Source organism: Micrasema longulum, unplaced genomic scaffold (assembly GCF_059751315.1).
Source record: "Micrasema longulum isolate JH-2025_06_02 unplaced genomic scaffold, ASM5975131v1 h1tg002696l, whole genome shotgun sequence".
NCBI lineage: Eukaryota > Metazoa > Arthropoda > Insecta > Trichoptera > Brachycentridae > Micrasema > Micrasema longulum.
Genome location: NW_028279829.1, coordinates 68043 through 83958, shown reverse-complemented (window position 1 = coordinate 83958; position 15916 = coordinate 68043). Strand labels below are relative to the sequence as shown.

The following is a 15916-nucleotide window of genomic DNA, read 5'->3' as shown; positions in this document are numbered from 1 at the left end:
GAGCTACCCTTCGCGGTCGCAGAAGACAGTGCACGAAGTGTCGTTCAAGCAGTCGTTCCGCGTGAGCGAAAGTTTCACTACGAGCGTGGCGGACCTCACGGTGCTCGACTACCGCGTGGATGCCGACGGCGGCGCCAAGAATGTCATGAAGAAGTTTTCCGCGAGGTCCGGCGAAAAGGCTTCCAAGATGCCCAGGAATCTCCCCTCCACGAGGGAGATGAGTGTGGAGAGCGACTCGACGACGGAATCTGAGAAAATATTCTTAAATGAAATGCAAAAAACGATGCGCGAACTCAGCGATCAGTCTAAAAAGGCGCTTCAAACATCGATAGACAATTGTAACTTTGACAGAGAAGTATCCATAATGACGAATAAGCGTCTTCATTCCGCTTTGAATCCCTTCGACGACGTGATAGCCGAGCTAGAAAAGAAACAAGCGCGCTCGAAGGCGCTGGTGTTAAAGAATACAAAAGAGCCGTCGCCGCCTCCGGAACCGCCGGCATACGAGTTTAACTTCTACGGCAACGAGCCTGACCCCCCTTACTACAGAAGGCATTTCGACGCGTCGAATTCCAATACGGAAAACTCTAGTCCGGACGTTTCGGACACCTTCAACCCCAACATGTTCTTCCACTCCACTCCCATGAAAGGCACCGATAAAGTGCAGTCAACGCCCAACTTGAACGCCTTCAATCAGGACAGCGGGCAGATGTACACCAACGTTGCGCCGAAGGAAGAACTGCGGTCCTCCATGCAGCACGTTCCTTTGAAGAATGAGTTCAAGCCGGTCGGCATCTTAGGATCCAAGTCACAAGGACTGTCGGGGTCCGCTAGTTCCAAGGGAGTTCACTTCTGCCCCGTTGTGGCAGAGGTCAGCTGGAGAGAGAGGAGTTACTCGGAGGATTCAGCCAATGAAGTATCGAGCACGTCGTCAACCTACAGCAGGTGAGACTCAACTGTTGTATTATTTATACATATATTATATTTATCTTATTCTGGACCGCTCAGAGACATTGGTGCAAAATAAATAATCATAGCGTTTGTTGACCGTTTGTAAATAAAGAGAAGATTGACAGTTTTATACTTCAATAGCCTTTTATACTTGGGGAAACTGAAAAATCAATTAAAAATAACGTAATATGTTAATATTACAACAGAGATGAAGAACATTTAAGAGAAGGTAATACATAAATCTAGGCATCTACAAGGCTTATGACCTGTCAATGGCTGGTTTAAGTGGCCACTTAACACACTGTGTAACATTCACCATTCTGCCCATATTTATTTATTTATTTATTTATTTATTTATTTATTTATTCACACTCTTTATCAAAATACAATTCCATATTCACTTTGCCCAGCTAACAAGGGTACATACCCCGTTCCAAGCTAGGCAATTACATTTTTATATATTATAATAGTTAACAAATTAATATAGAGCACAGACAAACAAAATATAAACTTATTTGGATACACATTTTGATTCATATACATACAGACATACACATATATACACACATGTATATATAAATATACACATATATACACATGTACATGCACACACACGTACATACACCCATGCGCATACACATACATACATTCATAAAAACATAGACAATTTATTTATGCGAAACCTCATGGTTGTCATCTATAAATATTTTTTTTTTTAATTATTCCTTATTTTTTATATTTTATTTTATTTGAACATCTATATTCCTTCAATTCTTTCACCTGTTGATGTTTGTGAAGTTAAAGAGCTGAAACCTTTATTTATGCGGGTGAGATTCATCTAATTGAATTATTTCGCAACCATTTGCTTTTTTTGATATTTTATTTTTTTAAATTTTATTTGTTTTAAAAAATTATTTTAATGTGCCAATATGTCTTATTTATACTGATCATCGTGGTTTCAGATGTGACAGGGTTTAATGAACCCCCTGTATATACTCAAAAGTTTTATATTACAAATAAATTATTACTTTTCGACCTGCAGATTTCGCCTCTAAAAATTTAGACCAAACCCTAGTACATTTATTTTCATATAAAGACTTCATATTACTTAGATTTAAACATTAGAGCTGTCGCAGCAAAATCGCAAAAAAAGTATTTTAATTTACTTATATTTTGTAGTATTTTACTTTTTTTTTTTTGTTTGAAAAATAAATATTTGCGTTCTTATGATTTACCCAAATATTTAGTTTTGACCACCATTTTCAACGAGTTGTAAATAACTCACTTTTAGAAAATGGAATCAAGTTGGGGTAGAGTGGGATTCGAACCACAGACCATTGGTCCGTGAGTCCGAGACACTAACCACGGGACCACAACCGATATAAATTAATTAATTCTACGTGAAATTATGTCTTCAATAATCGTTTTTTCAAACACTTTTTTTGTGGAATTATAAGTTAATAAGTTATCAAGTCAGGAATACAATATATATAAGAAGGAGGTGAAAAGTTACATTTATAATTCTTCTTTGTGTAGCACTGATTAAAACTCAGTTTATATATTTTTTTTGTATTTTTTATATGTTATACTAAAAATATTAATGATTAAAAATAAAATAAAAAAAACTAATGTAAGATTTCACTCTCCATTACGTACACAAGAATATTTATTTTTTTTAAGTAATGGGAAACGTTAATATAAATATATGTAATTAATTAATGTAAAAATAGTTTTTAGTAGTAATATTTTTTATTTATTCATATTTTTCTCTTACAAACTATAATTAATAAAAAAAATGTGTCTTCACTACAATGTGTACCCGTGCCGAGGACACTTAACAATATACTTTTTTGAAATGTTTTTACATTAGAGAATAAACAAAGAAGACTAACTTAATAAACATAGATAATTGACAAAATATTCACAGTTTTAAAAACTAGGTATATATGTACATCTATATTATTTATATTACAAAACGCATAATGAAAATAACAAAAACCTAACATAAGCCATACACTTGTTGATTCAATATTGGTTTGGGCGAATGAGACAATACATTTTTCTTCTACCTAGCTCCACTATCCATTTTTTTATATCTTTTTTTAAACATTTTCTCGTTACTTATTGTTTTAATTAATATTTGTTTTCTGAATAAATAAAAATATTTATTCTAAATCGTTTTCAAGAATTATGATTTCTTTGTAAATTTTTCTATTCTTCGGTACGTATTTAGCGGAATATTTATGCTCATATCGGCCGTCAATGGCGTTCAAATTTTGTATATAGTCTTACCGTTTGTTTGTTTGTTTAATGAGTTGTATGTATGTGATTAGTCGATTCGAATTACTTTGATTTGTAAAGTCTGTGTTCGAAGACAGCTTAATTACCAAATGATTTAACTATTTATCTATGGTAACAGAACAGAAACGATGCCTGTATAATGCAGGTTCCGCTCGCAAGCGTGGTTGGCGATTTCGTAAATACAACACGAAGCCAAAATGGCCACACGGTAATTTATGAATGCACCCGAATTCCCTCAATTTATTTTTAAACTAGTATTCTGGTACGATGCGCTTACCCAACCGAATATTCCAGCCATGTAATATCAATTCCTTTAACTTGTATTCACGTTCTTGGGTTATTGGTGCTTCGCAGATATTTTAGACAAACAAATAAACTTCATTTTTCTTTTTTTATTTAAGAAGATACATACATTCAATTTTTTCAAAATTATTTGAGCTCATGGTTTATGATAAAATTTATCCAAAAATTCTTAAAAATTTACAAAATTTTCAGCGTGGTTTTCTGAAGAGGCGCTCTGTATTAACCAATATGGTAAATTTCACCGAATACGTCACTTCCAATATGGATGACAGAACGCAAGTTGATGTCATATACACAGATTATTCTAAAGCGTTTGATAAGGTGGATCACCGAATTCTTATGCGTAAATTAGAATATCTGGGAATACACGGTGACTTATACAGATGGTTTATCTCTTACTTAGATAATAGACTTCAGTCAATTATGATTGAAGGATATCAATCTGATTTCATCTCCATTCCGTCTGGTGTACCACAGGGATCACACCTTGGGCCACTTTTATTTAATGCCTATATTTATGATATTCAATTATGTTTCAAAAATGCCCATTACCTTTGTTATGCTGACGATAAAATTTTTTACCTTAAAGTCAAGTGTAGAGATGATTGTGCAAAATTACAACAAGATTTACATGCATTATCGAATTACTGTGTTGAAAACAAACTTTATATCAATGTGTCTAAATGTTACAAAATATCTTTCACTCGTAATAAAAATAAAATAAAATATGACTATATGATAAATGAAAATACAATTAGAGAAGTAAACGAAATACGTGTCTTGGGAATTATTTTGGACTTAAACTTAAATTACAATAGTCATATAGAAACTATAATTAACAAGGCATACAAAATGACTGGATTTATCATGCGGCTGTGTAAATCTTTTGAAAGTTTAGGTTCATTTATATTGCTTTACATAACATACGTACGCCCCCATCTTGAATATTGCACTGCTATCTGGTCTCCTGTTTATAAATTAAATATTAATAGAATCGAGAGTGTTCAAAACAAATTCCTAAAAAAACTAGAATACAAATTTCATATGCATTTTACAAATTATTTAGCTTTATTAAAATTTTATAACCTCGATTCATTAGCACACAGAAGAGATATGTTTGATCAGATCCTGCTTTACAAAATTGTAAATAATAAATTCGATTCCCCGGAACTCACTAATCTACTTGCTTACCGTGTCCCCTCCAGGCCAACTAGACTCTCTGATATTTTCTATATTCGTAAATTTAAAACTAATCATCGGAAACATTCTACGATCCCTCGTATATGTGAAACATTTAACAAAAAATTTAATAGTCTTGATATATTTAACACTCCATACAATATGTACAGAAGAGAAGTAATAGGCTTGATTCATGTTCTTCATTCATAATTCGTTTAATCATTAAATCAAATGCAATTTTCCACTCTCACTTTCCTTCAATCATCCTTTACCACTCCTTATCAATTTCCTTCTTTTCCTTTCCACTATCTCCTTGTTTTGTCTATATTTATCTTATTTTAATATATAGTATATTTATTATTTATATAGTTTAAACTTCAAGCCGTCGTCGCTTTATTACAGTATTATTTAGTGAATACATATAATTGGATGGCAGGCCCTACTATGTATACATTTTATATAATTAATTTTATTTAAATATTCATTTAACCTGTACATCTGTTTGTATTCGAAATAAATAAAATAAATTAAAAATGAACAGAAAATATAAAATAATAAATAATTTAACCCACTAATCCGCGAAACCGGCTTGTCACCAGTAGCTCAAACACAAATAAATATCAACGTTCTTAAAAGCATGCAAAGCACGTAAACCCAAAGTTTCGAGCTGTGATGGTATTCCTCAAAGTCAGAATGTGACGAAAGCATCTTATTGTGATGCAATATATGACGTCACATTAGTTCTATAGATCGTTTACCATCTGCTGGAGAAACATAATTGTGCAATAATTGATTAGTGCCTCATGCGAACGCTTAAAATCTATTTTAATGTTTTATTCATCAATTAAATGTTCGAGATGGTTGTAAATGTAATCTTTAAACAAACCAGTGGTGGTATTCTGAATCTTCTCTATCCCTAGAGAGTGGTTAATTTGGAGATTTTTATAATTTGCATGCACCTAAACTTTGCTTCATTTATGGCCACATTGAGAATTCGACGTCAAACAAATGCGAACACACGAAATTAAATATGAACATTTTCACTTAGACCATTATTGCGTCCTTAAGGATTACCCAAAACACTTAATTATGTTGAATTGGCCAAACCGTATTAGTTTTTTTTCTGTTTTATAAACAGTTAAAATATCATTTAATCATCGGTGTGGCCATTTTATGAAGTAAAGTGTCGTTGAGTTAAAAAAAAGAAAATCCCAAATTTAACCGCTTTTTGGGGGGAAGAGAAGATTTAGAATACCACTTAGGGTCCGTATTACAATGGGAAGTAAGCATCTTCCTTCAATTTTATCTACCAAGTAAAATTAGGATTTCTGGATGAAAAATATAACTTTCATGCATTTGTTTTTCTGATCATGTTCAATTACAGGTTACTGACTAGCGTTTTTATTTTTTTTACTAATATATTAAAGTACATAAATATCGATTTTACTTTATACCGTCTTGATACGTAGCAAAAAACATAGCGTTTGTAATCTCGGCAATAATGGGAAGTTGACAGAGCCATCTTCGACTGTCTATAAAGAAAAACCGATATTTGTGTACGAAAATGAGTATATTTGCATGAAAATTTAAAGTATATTTGTCGGTAACCTATAATTTAACACGTTTAGAAGAAAAAATTGTATGCATATTCTGCTTTTTATACAGAAAACTTAATTTTACTTTGTCGATAAAATTTAAGATAAATGTTTACTTCCCATTGCAATCGGGGCCCAGGGTCCATATTTTATAATATATTGTAATAATATTGAAAAAATAAATTCTAATATCTTTACATTTTTTTTTTTAAACATGTTCAATTACATTTAAATCGGGTTGTGGTCCTGTGGCTAGTGTCTCGGACTCACGGACCGAAGGTCCGTGGTTCGAATCCCACTCTACCACAACTCGATTCCATTTTCTAATAGTGAGTTATTTACAACTCGTTGAAAATGGCCCTCAAAATTAAATATTTGGGTAAATCATAAGAACGCAAATATTTCTTTTTATCAACAAAAAAAAACATGTTATCGACGAATATGCTGGTTGAATTTTCATACAAATACACACATTTTGATACATAAATTTCGATGTTAGTTTATACCGTCTCGATAAGTACCGATAGCGTTCATAATCGTGGCACAGGGCCCGTATTACGAAAACTACTTTTATTTTTCTCACAGAAAACTTAATTTACTTTGCAGATAAAATTGAAGATGCATGTTGACTTCTATTGTACGAGCAACAAGAAATCCATTTTGTCAAAACGCAGAAAACTTAAAACTTTTTCCTAGCTTTTTTCTGACTCTGGGGCACTCAGATGCCCGGCCCTTAGAGGATTTTTGCGTCTTTAAGAATATCAATTTTTCCTCACGAAAAAATGAAAAATTCTTCTAAGGTCGACATTGAAAACGTCGCGTATATTTTTACTCTCTTATTTATTTAGGCAAGAACTCTCTGCTCTGGTGAAATCCCTTCATTGACAAAGTCTGCTAAATCCGTACGTGTGTTTGGTTATTCGTGCCAAACTTTTCAATGGAGCAATCTCATTTTATTTATTTATTTTATTCAGCGCTTTGACGGTTCAATAAATTATCATCAATGCTTATATAGTTAACAAATAACGCAGCAATTTTTTTCAACCTTTCGAAATTAACAAAACAAATTTAGATTCAGTATTAAAATTAATAATTCACCAAAGCAATTGCAACAAAACTAACTGCGATCTTACATGTTCAGTACTTGATACAACAGATAAAATTAAACATCTCGGTGAATACATAGACCAAAATTTAAAATGGAAAAACCATATTAGTGAACTAGTTAAACGAATTAGAAAATGTAAATACATATTTATTAGATTAAGGAATATTTTAAAAATTAATAATTTTAAAAACCTTATTACTCAATCGTACAATCTTTGATACAATATGGTATTGTAGGGTGGGGTGGTTTATACGCCAATATATTAAACCCTCTTAAAATAATACAAAGATTAATTATTAAAGTAATTTTAAAGAAACCCTCAACATTCAATACGGAAAGCGTATTTAAAATATTTAAGGTTTATTCAGTAGACACTCTTTATAAAATAAATTCATTTATACAAATTTATAAAAAAGAAAAGATAAAAGAATTTGAGATGAATAAGTCACTCAGATACCAACATAATATTAAAATTCCTAAATTACACACAAGTCATGGTCAAAATAGCTTTGTCATCAAAGGTGTAAAAAAATATAATAATCTTCCTAATGAACTAAAAACTATTAAAAAGAATACATCAATAAATAAATTCAAAGTAAATCTAAAGAAGAATCAATAAATCCTTAAAACTTCTTGGATTTATTAATAGAAGTACAGCTGACATAAAAAATATCAATACCTTTAAAACTCTCTTCTGTTCCCTAGTTCGTCCGCACCTAGAGTGTTCCTCTGTTATCTGGTCTCCATATTATGATGTTCACATCAAGAATATTGAATCAGTTCAACATCGATTTTTAAGAAAGATAGGCTGGAAGTTGGGCTTATCCAGAGACCTATATACGTATAATGAGTTAGAAACTACCTTAAATATATCTTCTCTTCAAGACCGTCGAAATAAATCCGACCTTATAGTCCTATTTGAAAATCTCGACTCACTCTTTGATGCGCCTGAACTACTGAGCTCAATAAAATTAAATATTCCAACTAGAAACCGCAGACAAAACTTACTCTTTCATACCGATATCCATAGAGGTTTTCATTCCCCTATGTCCAGAATTCTAAGGTCTGCCAACAAACATACCAACCTTGATTTCTTTGATAACAAGTTATCTTCTTTCAAACGATCACTGAATCAAATTCAATTATAAACACCTCTCTCCCGATTCCACTCCCACAAAGTCTACTATAAACCATTGAGTCTTTATAATGTTTTTGTAATCATTTTCTATGTATAAATGTGTCCATAAAAATGCTTATTGGGCGTATATATAAATAAATAAATAAGCCCATTCAGCGCCCAGCCCGTTCACAGTAGGGCAAAAAATACTGGCCGATTACTGCAGCTTATTTCTTCATACAAAATGTACGAGTATACTGTATTTTAACTATAGGTATATTTTTCTTACTGAGTTCACTTGCAGATTATAGATATTATTTGGAGAATAGCATTTCGATATTTATTTCCTAAGGACCACTTTCCTCTGATAGTATTCTGTTGACATATGACCCCAGTTCTTTCGTCCGCCCGTCTTAGTTAGTGGCGCTCCCCTCGGTGCAGCGTCAATTTTTGGCATTATTCATTTTTAGAAGACAACGATCAATGTATATACTTTATTACTAATATGTATGTACGAATCCTTGCAGATCGAAATGAACTCCGGGGCGTCGATATAGACCACTGTAGGAATGACTGTTTTAATCTCTTCACATTTTTATTTTCGTACCGGAAATGCTCGAGTCTTTGCTGATGTAAACACATTTTTCCTTTAGAAAATCTATCTATGTGCGAATGTCATATGGTTTCTTGGAATCTTCATCCCAAGGCGGCTGAAGCGCACACCCACTTTCAAATTTCTAGTCAATTTTGAGCGAATTTCTCGTTGAAAGAATATTGTCACTGGCTCCGTACCAATGACGAATTGATATTTTATGCAATGTGGAAAATAATCTTAACTCAGACTCAATTATTTTTTTATATTTTTTATTTAAGTTTAATGTTGTGCACACAGTGCTACATCGGTAAAATTATAGTGTTATTACAAAAAACACAAACCTAACACACCACCAATTACGTACACAACACAATATACAGGGTGTTTTTTAAACCCTGTCACATCTTAAACCACGATGGTCAATATGGACAAGAAAACATATTAGCATATTAAAAAAAGTATTTAACACTAAGATTTTTTTTTTTAAATGAATTATTTAAAAAAACAAATGGTTGCTCACTTCTGAAGTAGAGTGGTGGGGGGAGCTCGGTTGTCAGTGTATCAGACTCCCCCCTCCCCACTCGTTTCTCCCCTGCAGAAGTAACCAACCATTTGCTTTTTTAAATATTTTATTTTTTTAAATTTTATTCGTTCTAAAATTTTTTTTTAACGTGCCAATATGTCTTCTTCCTCATACTGATTATCGTGGTTTCGGACAGAGTTTAGTAAACACCTTGTATAAAACAATTTCTGACAGGACAACAAATTGTGACACGAATATGTTAACGCATGACTCTACTTGTGTGAAATATGGTGTTTGTCTTAAATAATTTTCGAAAATAGGCTAAATATTATTAATTGAGACTAATGTTATTATTAATCGAGGCTATATATTGTTAAAAAAGGCTAAATATTATTATTGTAAATGAGACTCAGCTTCCGTTTGTAGCGGAAAGCTGAGTCGTTAAATATATCAAAATCGCACATCTTCTCAAATTTGACAAAATGACTAATCGCTCTTCTTAATAGAGAATTCTGAGCTGCTCTGGTGTTGAATAAAAAAATCATAAAAACTGATACTCGCATTGCTTATTCTGTGTCCAGGGCCCAGTAGCTCAATCACAAATAACTATCGGCGTGCTAATAAGCGACGTGATAACAATTTCTCACCATGGTTTTAATCGTATTTGCGATCACAATGGAACATCCGTGAACCCTAATATTAAATGTCAAAATATGAACGTTTCGCGACATATAATCCTGCTGCGCAATCACATATTTGAATTTCACCGGTGTAAATGGTGAAAATATTCTAAAAGTGCTATTTTTATTTATTTATTATTTATCATGCTGCATTTAGCCGGCTGTTGGCAAGCCAAATGTCAAGAAAAGCGGTCGCCGTAATTTTGAAAGAAAAGCATTAATTCAATATTTTTTTTTTGTATTAGATAATCTTTACTATTTTGAAAACGCAATTATTGTGTTATTTTTTTATAAAAAACGCCGATTTTTCGCCTATGAACTGTATTTATTTACGAGGAAAACAAAAAACAAACCTACATGAGCGTTGACTTAGAGATAACACACGCGTTGACTTATGTATACTTATGTGTTATTTAAAAATATACCTTTTTATTTTAATTATTTCTTTATGTATGAATTAAGATATTCCATTTTGTAATGTACATATATATGAATAAATAAAATGACTGCGATAACTTAAGCATGTTTATTATTGATCGTTGTGATCGCTCAAATGCTTAGCATGTTTTTACGCACGTCGATAGTTATTTGTGATTGAGCTACAGATTACAATGGGAAGTTAACATTTATCTTCAATTTTATCTACACGGTAAAATTAAGTTTTCTGTATGAAAAGTAGAATAATATATGCATAAGTTTTTTTATTCTAAACATGTTTAATTACAGGTTAAGCTAGGGTTTCCTAGGACAGCGGTGCCCGTATCTTAACGGCCGTAGTGAACGGTGATGCGGTGGATAGCCGTCGTAACGTCGACTAGAGAGTGGTTTTCTAGGGAAACGGTGTTAAATGGTGTTGATAACACCGTTTTCTTAGGAAACCACTCTCTAGTCACCGTTACGACGGTTATCCACCGCATCACCGTTTACTACGGCCGTTAAAATACGGGCACCGCTGTCCTAGGAAACCCTAGCTTTACCGACAAAGATACTTCAAATGTTCATGCAAATATACTGATTTTCGTACACAAATGTCGGTTTTTTTTTATAGACAGTCGAAGATAACTCTGTTAACTTTCCATTGAAATTTTGTTTATTTTAAATAAATTATATTCCCTTTTTTTATTTATAAAGAGTTTATTTGCTTGTTAATTTCTAAGTTAATAACATTTGTAAGCCTTTATTTATTATTGTTTTAACTGCCCAGCCTATGTGATATGGATTTAAAACTGGCATAGATATTTGAACGACTTTACCCTTTTTACATCAGTACCGTCTACGAAGAGTGGCGGGACAAATAAATTAAAATTTTGTATTAAAGACAACTATCTCGCACATTTTTGCGCTGTATTTTAAACCGTGATCTTTAGCAAACTGCTCACGTACTGAAATTAATCACCGTAGTTAATTATACTAATAAAATATTTCTAGCTAATTATTGATTATTGATTGTGCTTCCTGACCGTTCATGTATTTTTGTGTATATGTATGCACCGATCTAGACTAGAATTTCTATCACTCTGACCGCTCCGCCCCAGCCCATAACATGTTTAACACTTCTGCGTCTATTAATAATCACCGTACAATCATTATTATATTTTGGTCTATACTCCACCGCACCGCACTTTCTTTGCTCACAAAAGGTAGACCGAACCCTTCACAGTTTTAAATTCTAAAACCAAACAAGAATTATTTTTAATAGTACCTATTACCGATTTTAATTTTACTACGGTAAAACTGCAGACAACCGGACATACGTACATAGCAGGGGCGAACCCTGTATAGAAGCGATTATGCACAGCTTACCATCATATTTGATGACTAACCATAATAATGTTTAATTGTAACTTTATTTACAGAAAAACAAATAAATAATTACCATTTATTTTAAATCATTTCCACCGTTTGCATTTTTATCCTAATATAAATATAAATTTTAATAAAGCGCGCCAGCGCAGCGCTTGCGGTGAGCCAAGAAACTAGCCGATTATTCCAGCTTATTTTTTCATACAAATAAGCATACTATATTTTGAATGTATTAACCCCAGTGCGGGTTTTTTCTCCTAGATTAAACTTACAGATTACACAAATTATTTAAAGATTCTTGATTTGGAAAACAGTATTTCAAACATTGTTTCTTAAGGACTATTTTTCTTTGAGATGGTACATTTGACATAAGACCATAATTACTTCCATGCGTCATTTTGCAGGACATATAGCGCTCCACGCGCCCGTTTTTAGCACTATTAATTACTAGAACAATACGGCCAGTTGATTTCCTATTGAACATATTTTTCATATTTATGGCGAACTTTTAATAATTTTAATGTAATAGATAAATCATTTAACATTGATTTATTTGCAAATAATCCTAATGACGTACGGCGTTTGCTTTCGAAATAATTCGTAGTATTTTTACTTTTCTTTTAAATTAACATTTAATTACTATTCATTTTATGTTCGAGAATCTTTTTAAACTTACTTTGATGCTACTTGTGAAAACCTGTAATTGGCTTATTTGTTATTTGTTTTGTTATATATAAGATAATTACAGCTGTTGGTTATCCAAATAAATAAAATAAAAAAATAAATAAAATAAATAAATACCTAATATCGACTGAATTCATAGTGGTATTTTTAATATATTTTTTTAATGAATTATGTTTTATATTAATGAATAATATATATAATATAATATATCACGAAGTTACATCGTTTGAGTTGATTTCATGGATGAGAGTTGTTGTATCACACAGAACCACAGAAAAATATCAATTTATAGTATATATTACTTACATTATATTATGTACCTCCTATGTAAATAATATATGATATTTTTTTATGGCTTACCTGTAAATAAAATCACCATTCGCCACTAGTACATAGATTACATACAAGATATAATGTTGTTAGACCCGTCGCTCTCTAAAATGAGCAAGTTCAGCCCTACAGGAAATTAGATACAAAAAATGTTTTTTTATTTTTATTTGTTTTTTTTCCATACATAATTATGAAAAGTTAAAGAGCTTAAACCTTTATTGTTGTGAAGGGATTCATCTGACTGAATTATTTCACATACTAGGCAACGCCTGAAAACAATTTTTTAATTTTTAAACTTCTTCTTGGACCAGGTGGTTTCATTACAATATTTGAGTTTGTCCAAATCAACAAATGGAAGAATTGAAGAAATATGGATGTTCAAACATAGGCAAAATGGTGAATGTTACACAGTGCGTAAAGTGGCCACTTAAACCAGACAATGACAGGTCATAAGCCCTGTAAATGCCTTGACTTCCATATTCCCTTATTTAAGGTATTCTCCATCCCTGTTGTAATTTGTTAAATAAATAAATGTCTATGTGTATTAATATGTCAATGCATGTGTATTAATTTAATTTAGCAAATAGTACGCTGTTATAATCCGTGAGGGTTTTTTTGTATAACGTATTTAAATAATAATAAAAATATTAATTACAATAATTATAATGTATTACAGCTGTATTACCACGATAAATCGAATGTGATGGTTTTTGAAAAAAAAAAAAGTATTTTTATTTTTTTATTATTTATTATTATTATTTATTTTATTTAGTTCTATGATTAACATAGTCTAATATATATTTACAACACAATATTTACAAATATACTTATTCTAACATTATTTATCACTATTATACACTTAATATCATAATTTATAATATTAACTGTTTCATATGTACATTTTAATTAATTATATTTACTATTTACACTATATACTACCTAATATTTTTCACATATGTACTTTTTACATTTAATTTGAAATATATTTACATTTATTTCATTTTTTATGCTTTCTGGCATTTCCTCAAATAGTTGTATTCCCTTGTACATGCGGCAGTTCTGGGACATTGCTTTTGATGTCTTTTCCAGTCTTATATTTTTAGATCCTCTTGTTGCATAGTTTCTATGAAAGAACTCATTAATAATAATAATAATAATAATCTTTATTAACCATAATATATTATTTAATTACAAAGTGTATTTTTGTAATGAAAATTCTATGTAAATATGTATGGAAAAACAAACAAATTAAAAATATATATATATATATATACATACAATGTGATAAATACAAAAATTAATAAATAGTTATTCTTTAAAAAAAAACAAAGGTATACACAGTTAAATGGCGGACATATTGCCACTAGATATTTCTTACAGACTGATTGAAAAACAAATTTTAAAAAATAAGTCAAAAAAAATTAAAATAAAAAACAAAAAATGAAATTATAAAGTAAATAAATAGGATTTTAAGAAAATACAAAGATAAAAAAAAGTTTATTACGGTGTCTATTTCTTACGTTATTTACATTTTTACATTATGTTTACTGATGTAAGTTTTAGTCCCGACTCCTAACCACGTTTTTATATGAACCCAATCGATTGACGTTTAGCTGTCAGTTTGACGTTTCTGCTTCTTAGTTTTGAATTCATATTTTTAAAACGCGTTTATGTACGTTGACATTGTATAATAAATGAGGATCCAGTTCCATATAAATTCGAAGTTCAAAACAATTTGAACTTCGAACGCATTCTCCCGTCACACGAGCAATATTTTGAATTTGGTTTGTTTTGTTTACATCGAGATTTGTATTTCAGCGGGTACGACCCCCCCCTCGCCGCGCCGCCCCCGCCGCCGCCGCCGCCGGCCGCCATCGAGCGCCGCGCGGAGCCGCCCGCCAGTAGCGCGCCGCCCTCTCGCGCGTGCGCACGGCCCGCAATGGAGCGGCCAGTCGTACCGCCGAAGCCCGCGCGCAGCCGCATAGGCGGCTTCCTCTCGCGCTTCGCCAACTTCCGCTTCTCCTCCCGGAAGAAGAAGCATGAGGAGGCGAGCAAGGCCGCAGTGGAAAAAGTGAAGGAGGAAATTCTCCCGGTTCAGACGCAGCCCCGCAATGGCGAAGACTTCGTGTACATCCCGCTGAGGGCGGCGTCTGGGCGGCCGCCCCTGCCGCCCGGCCGGCTGCCCCGGCCGCCCCGGAAGGAGCCGGCCAGCCCGCCGGAGCCCCCGCCCCCCCGCGGCCTGCTGGAGACGGACCTGGACACGGAGACCACCCGGGTGCAGCTCGGGGGCAGAGCCCGGAGCCTTCTGCAGCTGCCGCCGCCCACCCCGGTGGGCCGGACGCACAAGTCCATGGAGTACCTACTGGACAAGGAGAATCTCAGATGCGTGGAGGTGAGTCTATCGTAACAATAAATTACTAACTCTTAAAAGACTGTGCCAATAAAATCCCTGGAAACAGTGCTGTTGCGTCGTATTACATGCAAAAGATGATATATTTTGAAATATATGTAGGTTAAAAACAAACAATTAACACATATTTATGCTGTTTAATAACCTACTTTCCATAATTTGTCAAAATAATACTATTTATTAGATCTGTTATGGCAAAATAATCATTATGTGAGACGTCAGTTGGAGTATGCTTCTATTTTATGGATACCCCCATATAAGGTAAATTAATAACCTTAATTAAGAAAGGATACGGAAGAAAATATTATATATTTGATTAAATACAAATTTGACTGTA

General features: G+C 32.7%; 1 protein-coding gene across 1 annotated transcript; it reads left to right on the top strand.

Annotated features, from left to right (window-relative positions):
* Positions 1-6: 6 nt before the first annotated feature.
* On the top strand, positions 7-15561 carry LOC148271725 (uncharacterized; the record flags this gene model as incomplete). The annotated part of the gene is made up of 2 exons (XM_088241012.1): positions 7-945; positions 14988-15561. Coding segments are annotated over exons 1-2 (1374 nt in total), but the record flags the coding sequence as incomplete, so codon positions are not given.
* Between the last annotated feature and the right edge of the window lie 355 nt (positions 15562-15916).